Raw genomic sequence first — 12,367 nt, forward strand, 5'->3', positions numbered from 1 at the left:
GTATCCGCCCACAGGCCAACGCTGAGCTGCTATTGGCTGCAAGGCCAGACATTGAAGCCCCAAACCCCGCCTACTCTCTCTCAACCCGCCACGTTCTGCTGCGGACTACTGGGGGCTGCATATCATCTGAATATTAATAGATTCACGATATTAACATTCAGTGTTAATACTCCGTGTTAATAACAGGGTTGTAATATTTTAAAGATTTAGATTTGGATCTGGGGGTAGCGGGGGGTGGTGCATTGGCCAAGCAGCGGGCATTAAATGCAAATTTATTCATTTAATGAAAACACTGAAATTACTTTGTCACACATAAATGAAGCACCCTAGCTGGCCCGAAAACCAAAAAGTGATTTTTTTACTGTTAAATCATATATGCAGATAGTGAACCAGATAATTGCTTGTACGTGATTGGGCTTGGTTATGAACAGAGGGGTTAAGACAGAATTTAAGGAAGAGTCCTTTAAGGTGTGGGGTATATTATTTATGCATTAAAAAGGAATCTGTCGAAGAAGTTAGAGATCCTCTGGCTACAGAGGGAGGCTGGATCTCCTTCTGAAAGGTTTGAGATCTTCTGGCTACAGAGCGAGAGACTGGACCTCCTTCTGAAGTGACCTTGTACAGAGCGCTAGAGACTGGACCTCCTTCTGAAGGCGAGAGACTGGACCTCCTTCTGAAAGGTTTGAGATCCTCTGGCTACAGAGGGAGAGACTGGACCTCCTTCTGAAAGGTTTGAGATCCTCTGGCTAGAGAAGGACTCCAGATCTTCTGAAGAACGTCAGACACTCCGGCTGCAGAGGAGGCCGGGCCTTCGGCGTGTGGAGGGGGAACACCGCCTGCTCGGATCGGAGCGCTGATCTCGGGATTATCACCGGTTCTTGTCTGCGAAGCCGAGTGTTTAGGATTTTTACAATATCTGTCACGGCAGCTTGCACAAGGCCTCACTCCGGAGACCGGAACAGTCCTTGAAACTTGAGAGAGCTGACACAAACAGATCTTAAATCAATACCTTCCCTGACGCAAGCGCTCGCTCTCCCCCCTCCCTCCCTCCCTCCCTCCTTCGCTCGCTCCCTCCCGCTCTTCTCCCCTCTCTGTCCACGCAAGCTATAAAAGGGGCACTTTTCTGTTTTAATCACCATCTGTCATTAAGATCGAGGGCACCACGTTAGGCCAGGGTGAAAATGGAACATATAAAATGTGACAGTTAAACTGTTTTAGGCGATCAAATAATTCCAAAATAATAATTGATATTGCACATAATAACCAATGCAGTAAGTGATTTTATCAATTAATTTTAACGTATAGCAATAGCACAAGCAGCAGCAGCGCTAGTAATTATCATGTGATATCGCAATATTGATTCTGTGCACCGCTGATAATTGAGTGTAAATTTGTTCTCTTGACGTAGACATCGTTTATAATTTAGCCCAGTCCATTCTAATCCATTTCAAATTAATGTCCGATCAGATAAATGTCTTCAGATGGAGAGGACAGCATAAAAGCAATGCTGTATCTTTTTTAGAAATCAAGAGATTAGTTTGGGTGCGCTCCCTTACCCACTCCCCCCCAATTCCATTTACAATTCAAAATTACGCACCCCACCCCACCCCCCCTCACCCAAACATCAATCCAGTCTGTTCCCATTTTGGTGTTGACACTGAATTCCAGAAAGAACCAATAAATAAAAATTCAATTTGGGATCTCCTTCCAACTGTTTCTGTTGAAACAACTTCCTCATTGACTCTTTATGTTTCCATTTCTACCTAAGAGGAGCCTGTTAGATTTTTTGTTCTTTGAATAGATTATCATCATGAATAGAAAACGGTTCAATTGTGTGAAAAGTGCTCTTTTTTTAAACAACAGGAGGACGTTTGGCTGAGAAACTCACCAGGATCCCTGGCAGCTCTGTAACGGAGAGTCTTAAAAAGGTATTTCTGTCTGCATATGACTATTGTATATGGATTAGCCTGGGAAGCCTGAACAGTGTCTGGAACAGAAACCTGCAGGATGGGGGGGGGGGGGGGTGGCCTGGGCTGGCAGACTGCCCCGCCAGGACTGTGAGCCTTTCAGCGAAGCGTCGGACAACCCCGGTACAAAAACCCACTAGAAACCCCGCTATAAAACTCGCTATAAAACCCGCTAGAAACCCCGCTATAAAACCCGCTATAAAACCCGCTAGAAACCCCGCTATAAAACCCGCTAGAAATCCCGCTATAAAACTCCCCATAAAACCCGCTAGAAACCCCGCTATAAAACCCGCTAGCAACCCCACTATAAAACTCGCTATAAAACCAGCTAGAAACCTCGCTATAAAACTCGCTATAAAACCTGCTAGAAACCCCGCTATAAAACCTGCTAGAAACCCCGCTATAAAACCCGCTATAAAACCCACTAGAAACCCCGCTATAAAACCCGCTACAAGCGTCTCCCCAAAAACCGCAAAAATCCCTGCTACAAAACCCGCTACCAAACCCGCTATGAAACTCACTATAAACCCCGCTATAAAACCTGCTTTAAAACCCTGGGAGAGACTGACTGAACGCGTATGTGACGTTGGCCGAGGAGAATACAGCTCAAACCTGCAGTCTGTACCAACCCTAACCCCCCCCCCCCCTGGCTGCCCTGATCGGGTCTCAATGACAGCACGCTCTCCTGGGCGGCTACTGCACTGGCCACAGCAAACGGGGGGTGTGACAGGAGAGCCAATCAGGGGCTTGGGCTCAGGGATCTACAGCACGCCGCGTGTGTGCACACGTACAAGCACCGCACCGGACGTCCCCCTCAGCATCCCCATCATATGCACATCGGAAAAGGCTTTTTGAGGGAAAAAAACAAAACAGACTGCTTAGACCGCAATGAGAAAATTAACTGGGTTAATCTGTGTGCACAAACACACCAACAAATCCCCAAAAAGGCAAAAGCAAACACAGTACAGGGCAAATATTAATGGCAACACTGTAACTGGCATCCCCAGACAAACAGAAAACTGCAACCACAAACAAACAAGACCACATGAACACCACAGTCAAAGAGTAACCGAATGCACAGATCCGTGTGCACACACACATGCTAATGCACATGCAAGCATGCACGCACATACGCACAGGTGTCCACACACACACACACACACACACACACACACACACACACACACACACACACACACACACACACACACACACACACACACACACACACACACACACACACACACACACACACACACACACACACACATAGCTCAGGAGGTAAGACCGATTGTCTGGCAGTCAAAGGGTTGCCGGTTCAAACCCCGCCCTGGGCATGTCGAAGTGTCCTTGAGCAAGACACCTAACCCCTAACCTCTAACTGCTCTGGCGAATGAGAGGCATCAATTGTAAAGCGCTTTGGATAAAAGCGCTATATAAATGCAGTCCATTTACCATTTACCATTACACAAGCCTGTAAGAGCACAGCTCAAGCACACACTGAGTCTAGAAAATCACACAGCATACACCATACACAGTGTACACCATACACTACACAGCATACAGCGCATACTGTGGTATGCAGGTAGGACACAGTAAGGCACAGCACAGCAGGTGCTGGAGCACGAGGCCCAGGGACATGCAGGCAGATGATCCACAGCGAACACCAATCCAGTCACCCGGGATGTGTGTGTCCCGCCCTCAAAGAGTAAAACAGCCAATCCAGTCACCCGGGATGTGTGTGTCCCGCCCTCAAAGAGTAAAACAGCTGGCTCAACTGCAACTGCTGCCAGCGACCCCTAACCCCCCCCGCCGAGCGCCTCTCCCTCGCTCTCTCCTCCCAGACACCCGGCCGATCGATCCGGGGTTACAAATCAGACGTTCGGCTGGAACATAATCGAAGGTTCGCTCACCGGTGGCCGCTCCCAACCTGGAGAAGCCCGATCCCCTCAGCAAGACTCCTCCCACGCCAGCCAATCAGCGGGAACAGCGGGGGACTCCGCCCCTAGACCCTCCATTTGAAATCACCAGGCGACGGCTTGGCGACTGATGTAGCTTAACCACAGGAGTCTGTCTCTGCGCCATATCACTGGGGACTCTAAGCATCAACAGCTGTGGGCCCGGCTACGGTGAGCAGAAATAAACCTGTGCTCTTCCGCGCGTGCGTGAATTTGACCTGCTTCCGTCTGCCGCCATAGCCTGCTGACCTACTACGTGAACGTGGTGTTTTCCCTGTAGCAGGTCAGCAGGCCACAGTGGCAGACGAGGGGAAGTCAAATTCAGGCCTGAGCAAAAAGAGCACAGGTTTATTTCCGATGACCGTCCCGACACAGACAGCGACGCTTAAAGTCCCTGTGAACACAGCGCTGCAACGTACAGGTCGGTCAGCGCGATGATGTCACAGTAGCCAATGCCGTGACCCCTGGACATAGCAACAGCATAGCAACATCAATCACCTTCTTTCCCGCCTTGGCTTTGAAAAAAAAAAAGTGCTCCTGTGGAGGCCACCCGTCTGAATATTCATGAGTGAAAACAGACCCGCCATGTTTGGCTTCTGGATGTTTTGTGTCTGGCTGTTGACAGTGATTATACACATATCCATAATAATTATAATTAGAATAAATCAAACAACTGATTCGCTGTTAATGAATATGCACAAGTGCTGCTTTCACCGGCTCCTCCGCAGCATAAACATCTTTCAGATGTTAAGTGCAGAGTGGGGCATCTTTGTTGCTCCTGACAATAAACCATCTCTGATTATGGACGCGAGGCTGCAGACAGTTCCGGAATTCCCGAGGGCTTCCGAGGACCTGCGCAGATTCTAAGTGCGATGCGACACCTCCAGAAGCACCCCTCCACCCCTCCACCCCGGGTCCTGCCCCCCCCCCCCCCCGTTATCCGAGAGGTCTCTCAAAATCCGTCTTCCCCGGAGACGTCGTCTTTGATTACTCCGGCGTCTCAATTAAGGCTCCATCTCCTCTAATTAAGGCGAAGACGCGGGAGGCGAAGCCGTCGCCGCGGATACTGCCACGCGTCTCCGGCAGCACGGCGATGGGCGATAGCGGAGCGCGCGGGAAGAAACCAGATCTGCGGGGGGGGGGGGTTGGGGGTTACTACAGGGGAGGCCGAATTGTGCGGAGTCATATTTCCACCCGGTATAAATAAACAGGCTCGATTTCCCCCCCCCCCCCGCCCCCCCCCCCCCAACGGCTCTCCAGGTCAGGCCTTTTCTTCGCCGCTGCCGCTGCGTCCCTGACGTGAACAACGCATGAATAATAAAAAACAGATAGCCGCAATGTTCGCAGAACACAGAGGAGAGGGGCGGAATTTAATTGCCGAACATCATAGATGTGGAAGCGCCGGGCTGGTAGTACAGCAGAAAGCTTTATTGACTCATATATATACAGCGTGTGTGCGGTGAGGGGGAGGCTCGTGTGCGGCAGGCAGCAGGACCAAGCACGAGCAGACCCGTGAATAATCACTACAACCCAGGGAAAGGGCTTGGTTGGACAAACACAAGCGTTTACAAATCGGCTTTGTGAGAGGCCAGCGTATTACAGCCCATTTTAATATTCGTTTGTGTATTTATTTAATGTTTATTTGATAGGGAAAAAAAGAGAGATTACAAAGCATTGCTGTAAAACAAAAATTCAATGCAAAGTATCAGAGCATTTTTAGTACACGGTAAGGTCCAATGCTTTGAATATGTGTGTGGGGGGGAGGGGACAGCTAAACACATTCCCTGGGGTTAATTTAGCAGTACTTGGTGTGCACTCACCAACAAGAAGCTCTTACAAGGACTACAGGTGTAAATCAGACGAGCGCGTTAAGAAACAAACGAAAGCAAAAGTGCTGTCTTTTCGTTTCCCCGACAGCTTCCCAGGGCTCCGCTCGAGGAGCGAGCTCAATCTCCTTGTTCTGCGTCCCCCAAATTAGACATGCCATATGCGCGCCGGCCCAGTACAAGACCGCTTCAGCACACTCCGAACATAAATGTGCATTCAGCCGTGAAGGATGCTGGGAGTTGCAGTTTAACTTGGCGCAGGCAAACCGAGCACAAGCTGACTTTCCCCTCGCTCCATTCAGAACGTGGTGAAACTAAGACTCATTGGACCCGATGACATCGGCTCACGCCTTCGCACCTCTGATCGCGATCGCCGCGTCGCCAAGGCAACGCATCGCCAAGACAACAAGGGGGAACCCGACGCTTCCTGGAACCTGCCGTTAACGCAGCTCTCAAACGAGACAGAGCAGAGCAGGAAAGAGACCTTGGAACGGCAGTCAGTCTGCATGCGGCCACAGAGAGCTCCTTAAGACTCTATCAGACTGAGCCAGAGACAAGAGCGTCGCATCCGAAACCGTGGTCCTTAAAAAACGCCACGCTTTGAAGCATCGTACACTACACCGCGACAAAAACGCAGCGTAACAACTGAGTGGCGCTAGAGAGAGAGAGAGAGAGAGAGAGGGGCGGGACTTTACCCTAAGGAGAAACACCAATGGGGCGAGCCCCCGTGCAGCGCAGATCAACCAATCGCGCGGCACCGCCGCAAGCGTGCCGCGTGCTGATTGGGCCGCGGCGGCGCATGAATAAACACGACCCGTGATGGATCTGAACACGTCCGGGACCCGCGCCTCTCACAGCTGAGCTGCGCGCTCGAAAAGCAGCTCCCAAAATAACCACGGAGAAATAAGGCTGCGCAAGTGAGGATCTAATGCTTTCTTAACACCCCCCACCATGAGAGAGAGAGCGCACACAGGGTTGTGCTGTGACAAATGACTGCTCCATTGCACGTTTGTTATTGTTTAACATGTAGGCCTATCCAATATGTATTTGGGCTGTGAAGTGATCTTTGAGTATTTTAGGAGGAATAAGTAATAAGGAAATGCAAATGTACGTGCATATTTTTAAAAAAAGGATTGCGGGGTTAGATGCATGCAGCACATGCGCAGGACCGCAGACAAACGTGTGATGATGTCAACGGCTCTCCTCTTACAGATGTCATCGCTTGGTGACCCATGAGAATCAACATCAGGCCAGCGCAACAGCCCCAGCGCAAACAAAAGCAGCGATCACTTCCTGTCACGTGCGGTCCTGAGCTCCTGGGCCCGGCCTACTAACAATCACTCTCGCTTTGTGACATCACTTCCTCTGCTGACCACATGCCCCTGTTAAACCAGACACTTCAAGCAACACAAGACACCTTCCGGAGCTCACTCATGGGGCAAGGCAGGAGGAGGAGGAGGAGGAGGAGAAGGAGGAGAAGGAGGAGAAGGAGGAGAAGGAGAAGAAGAAGAAGAAGAAGAAGAAGAAGAGGAGGAAGAAGAGGAGGAAGAAGGGATGAAATCGCAGAGTAAATAAATGAATGGATGAATGAATGAATGAATGAATAACAGATCATCCAACGGCGGGCCCGATGCAGCGGTGCCGGGGGGGGGGGAGCAGTATTAACGAGCGGCTCTTACTGTTGGCTTCCGTGTCGTCGCTGACACCCTTAGCAGCAGTGTGGCCGGCATAGCTGACGGCTGACCGGTACATTCGATCCGGGTTACGTATTCTCTTCAGTCCTTCAGGGGGCAAAGAGACAGAGAGGAAGAGGAAGAGAGAGAAGTGGAGCAAGAGAAGCAGTTTTCCCCCACCCCGCTATCACCCCGCCCCGCGCCCACCCGCCCCGCTGTGCCTCACGCACCCCACCCCCCCACCCCGCTGTGCCCCACGCATGCAAACAGAGGCTCACGTGGAAGGTTCTAACAGGGCCTGCTGGGGTCTGATCTCTGGGCCTCATGCACAGGGTCCTGCATCCTGCTGGTGCACACTACGCCCCCCCCCCCCTCACCAAAATCCCAACAGCCAGGCCCTCCTGCTAACATCCTGAAAACTCTGCCCCCCCCCCCCCCCCCCATTTACTAGCCCTCCTCCTGCTCATCTGAGCTAGCAGGACCCCCGTCCTGCAGCACATTCACAGGGATTACCGAGCCCTAGCAGCGTCCCCAGGGCCGGGGGGGTCAGGGCGCCTCGTTGGTCGTGTTGGCGGGGTTCTCCACGGCGACGGTTCGCCCCCGTGCTCATTACCCGCGACGCGAGCGGCCCGTTTAACAGCCTGAGGTAGCGTTAGCGTGGGGGCGGAGTCTGAGGACCGAGCGGCAGGCACGCTCCCTCCCCGCCCCTCTGTGGCGCCCCCTTGTGGCAGCCGCGTGACGCGTTTCGCAGAGAGGCGTCCCCTCTAACGAGGAGCCGAGGGCAACGTCAAGCGGACGCCGTGACGACGCTCCACTGCTCCCACTCCACTCCGCACACGCTCCGTCTCACAGTCAGACCCGATCAATCGATCAGATCGATCCCGGGGGCAGTCCTGAGGCAGGTGAGGCTCATTACGGGAACCGACCCGGGCCAGAGGACCGAGCCGGGGGCGCGCCCTTCATCTGTCCCTGCCACGCTAATTTAATTAGGCGCGCGGGCGGACGGGCGGGCGTTCGGGGGCGGGCACACAGGGCACTGCGCCCAGGTGCCAGAAGGTTGCGTCCAATCGCCTGACGGGAGGCGTCTGAGAAAAGGCGTTCACCTCTCATACGCGTGAGTGCTGATCCAGGCGTTTTATCTCTTACGCACAGGCGCTGACGCCTGAAGCGCTAGGATTACGGATAAGAGATTACGGATCTCGTCGTTCGTCGTTGTAGGCGCGAGCTCTCTCCACTCTCACGGGTGGAGGGGGAACACGCTTCGCCTCCCTCAGCGAAAACGCGTCAGCTGCAGGCTCATCCCGCCCGTGGGGAGGGCTCTCTCAGGTGTGCTACTTTTCAGGTCTGACGCGGCCACGTGCTCAGAGGGAGCGGGGGGGCGGGGGGGAGGGGGGAGGTGTCAGGTGGGCTCCAGAGCCACCCCCTCTATAAACAACTCTACAGGCAAAATTTAGGTCAGCTGGGAATCCCCTCTGAGACGGAGATGGTACAATCCAGAGGGCCCACGCTGGCTGGTTCCGTTCTCCTGTCTCTTGAGTGGTAACCTGTGCACTGTGTGTCAGGTGACTAGGGCACACCACCGCCAAGGTCAGGACGGGGACGGGGGGGGGGTGGGGGGTGGTACCGATGGGGGCTACAGAACAGCGTACGACGCACCGCACAGCCGACAGGAAGTGACAGAGCCGTCGCACCCGCGCGCTCGTTACCCTGCCGTGCGCTCCACTCCGCCTCCGCGCTCGGAAAACACGGGAGGCGCGGGACGCCGCGGGAAAGCCGCACGCGTTCTGTGAGAACATGCCGCACGCTCCTCCCCGCCGGAGAATTTCCCGGGAACGGCTCGATCCGCTCGGTGGCGAGCGTCTAACAGTCAGGGCTTCCACAGAGCCTGCGGTCGACTGCAGGCGGCACGGAACATGTGGCCAATTTCTCTCAAGGTGACAATCTGCGTCTACATGCGCGTGTGCACGTGCGTGTGCGCGTGCGTGTGCGCATCTGCTCGCGTGTGGACATACAAATATCTCCACGGTATGAGGGATAAGTTATCATTAAGGTAAAAAAATGGAGACCAAAGCCATTTTTAATATCTTTACTTCAAGGGGAATTCTTCTAGTCAGCATGCTACGTTCGTGGTTAACGCCAACCACATCAGCGATCACTGAATAGCTCAACACCGCCCCCTTGTGGAGCTACTTGTTGTTTTTTTAAAGTCGTGTTTACATTTTTCTTCTGAGCTTTTCAGAACTTTCTGTTGCTGCCCAGAATAGTGCAAAGTTAGTTTTAAAAAACAAACACATAAGATGTGACAACATTAATAAGTGTTATTCAACCACCTTTCATGTCTGCTTAAAACCTAAAAATTATGCAGCAAATGTGCACATATGCTACGTGAGCATGCACGCACACGGACACAAACTCATAGACACGCACGCACACGAACAGCGCACACACATAAAGCCTATATTATTATGACTCAAAAGGAGTTTCAAACCGTCAGTACAATTAACTAAAATGGACAGCAGAGTAAACCCATATCTGTCATCGTATCTTCTGAATACTAAACACTTTGAAATCGCGTCCCTCTCCTGTGTCATGCTTTTTTAAAAGAAAATGTATTCATTTATAAATTTACCTGAATTCGACTAATCCGTTCGAATCTTAGTACAGCTCCATTTGGTCAAAACGATCCTGTATTCAGGTTAATTACGGTCATTGATTTTGCTTACGTTTGTAGTCTATTTTGTTACTCCCTGTGTCTCCACCTCGTGGCCACCTACGTAAATACAGCAATAAATATTCTAAAGAGCGTTTCACAGACAGCTCGACAGAAGGACGACTTTCCGGGGATTTGTCAGCTTTCCTGCTTAACTATCTATTTTATGTATGACTTAGCAACTCAATATGGAGGCCGTCTGAAAGGACGCGCCGTTTGCCAGAATTCAAAGACTGGGACTCATTCACACACTGTCACACGCGCACATAAACACAGTGACCCGCATGGAACACTAACCTTGCAGCAACCCTCGCACATTGATTTAACCAACGGAAAGCGTGAAAATATAACTGACAATTGTAGACGCTTTCAATTAGATTTCAAATCCATAATTATGATCTCTAATAATGAGTTACCCCGGCTCACAATGAGAGAAGTTAAACGCTCGGTGTTAAATCACTGTATCGTAAATCTCCGTCGCTTAATTTACATTCAGTGCGAGTGTAATTATAAACAACCCGCTTCATTGACTAAACTGATTTAATGAATGATAAGTCACGCGTTTGCATCGTGCCACATTTAAACGTGGCGAAAACGCGAACACAGATTACGGCGTGAACTTGAAATGATAAAGTAATTTTCGTCTGTTTTGACTATTGCACGATGTAGGCACATTTGCGTCCCCGTTTCAGCTGGCTGTATACAGTTGGTAGATGTATCCTGTTTCAAAATTTGCATTTGATCTGGTCCCCGGCTGTTTACTGGTTGTCTAATTTTATTTTATTGGATCCCATTAGAAACGAAACACCCCGTTTAATTGGCCAAAACTTATATCACAAGCAAGCTTCTGTGTAGTTAAAATAAAACACTGGGTATTCCCTGAAATGAACAGCAAGAAGAATCGCGATTAATAACATTTCATCTTTTCTCCGCGTGCAAGAACATTTTAAGTATAGAACCTAGCTATCTGCTCTGATGTCCAGTTAAGGACAAGTGACAAGGAGAGAAAAAAACCTGTTTTGTATTTCTAGCATCACTATTAATTGCTTATCCATAGCTAGCTGACTGCCTACTCTCTATTATTAGACAACACATCTCATAAACAGACAATATAGCTGGCGAATGCTGGTCATATTTCCCTTCCAAATGTTATTGCTTCTGTTGGCAGCGGTAGTTTCAGTGTAGAGGAATTTCACATAAACTGGAAATTCTGCAGGTTTAGCGAGCAAGCTACAGTTTTCGCTGTGATCCGAGGTAGAGCTATGGTTGTATGGACGTAGCGAGAAAACATTTCTTTAATTATAGACGTAGCCAGCTTGCCAAGCCAGTTAGTGCGATAAAACAGAAGTTGGACACTAGCAGCGTCATCATAGCACTGTGCATAGCGTATTAATACTGAACGGTAAAAACGACAACTGCAGCCAACTATCTAGGTGGCTATTTTAATTCTGCTGTTTGTGCCCCCCGCTTTTAATAGCTAGCTACCTAGCTAGCTAGCTATCAGATAGCTGGCATTGATAGCCAGCTAGCTACCTAGCTAGCTATATCTCCTTAGCTTTCACTAATTCAAGCTAAATAACAAAACAATGGTGGTTTCCGTAGGTATACGCAACTCACGACCTGTCTCCCTCGCATCTGGATTCAAAACGATAAAAATTGCATTTTGTTAAAAATGATAAATTAATCCCGTTATTTCTTTCTTACCTTCCGGCTTGTTTTCGGCAGCCATTTCCCCTCCGCGCGCCACATCCTCCTCCTCCTCCTCGCGACCGGGGGAACCACGCGCGTGCACGATGCGGACAACTGAAGGAGGGGGGTGGGGGGCAGCAGGCGAGCCCAAAGAATTCACCGTTACCATTGGTCAAAAGAGAGATGAGTGACAATGAAACTCTAAAATGCTCTGTGAAATCAGGAGAAGAATTCCTTTTTGCGGCCAGCCCAGCATACCATTGGATAAAACTTAATATTTGGGGACACCTTGACAAGCTGTCGGCCAATAAGCGTTGTGAGATTCCAGCCGTGCCCACTCGAAATCCGGAATGCTTCGTGACCGTGATTTTTGGAGAGAATAATTGGAATGGTGGCTCTCATGTAGCGTAGCCTGTGTTTGTAGTATTTATTGTTACCACCAACAGAAATCGTTTCGCCCATTGCATGTTTTAGCGACGAATGAAATTGCACTTGGAGCAATGCACCGCCCAGCCAACACATTTTTAATTGCAATACCTTGACA

The 12,367-nt window shown here is 50.4% G+C and overlaps 1 protein-coding gene across 1 annotated transcript in view; it reads right to left on the reverse strand.

The window, feature by feature from the left end:
• The window catches only part of LOC135238573 (calmodulin-binding transcription activator 1-like), a 443,511-nt gene extending 431,394 nt beyond the window's left edge, over positions 1 to 12,117 (reverse strand). Inside the window, 2 exon segments of the mRNA XM_064306622.1 lie at positions 7,431 to 7,532; positions 11,839 to 12,117. Coding sequence (XP_064162692.1) covers positions 7,431 to 7,532; positions 11,839 to 11,992 — 256 coding nt within the window. The 5' untranslated portion in view covers positions 11,993 to 12,117.
• Between the last annotated feature and the right edge of the window lie 250 nt (positions 12,118 to 12,367).

Source organism: Anguilla rostrata, chromosome 13, assembly GCF_018555375.3.
Source record: "Anguilla rostrata isolate EN2019 chromosome 13, ASM1855537v3, whole genome shotgun sequence".
In the NCBI taxonomy this organism is placed as follows: domain Eukaryota; kingdom Metazoa; phylum Chordata; class Actinopteri; order Anguilliformes; family Anguillidae; genus Anguilla; species Anguilla rostrata.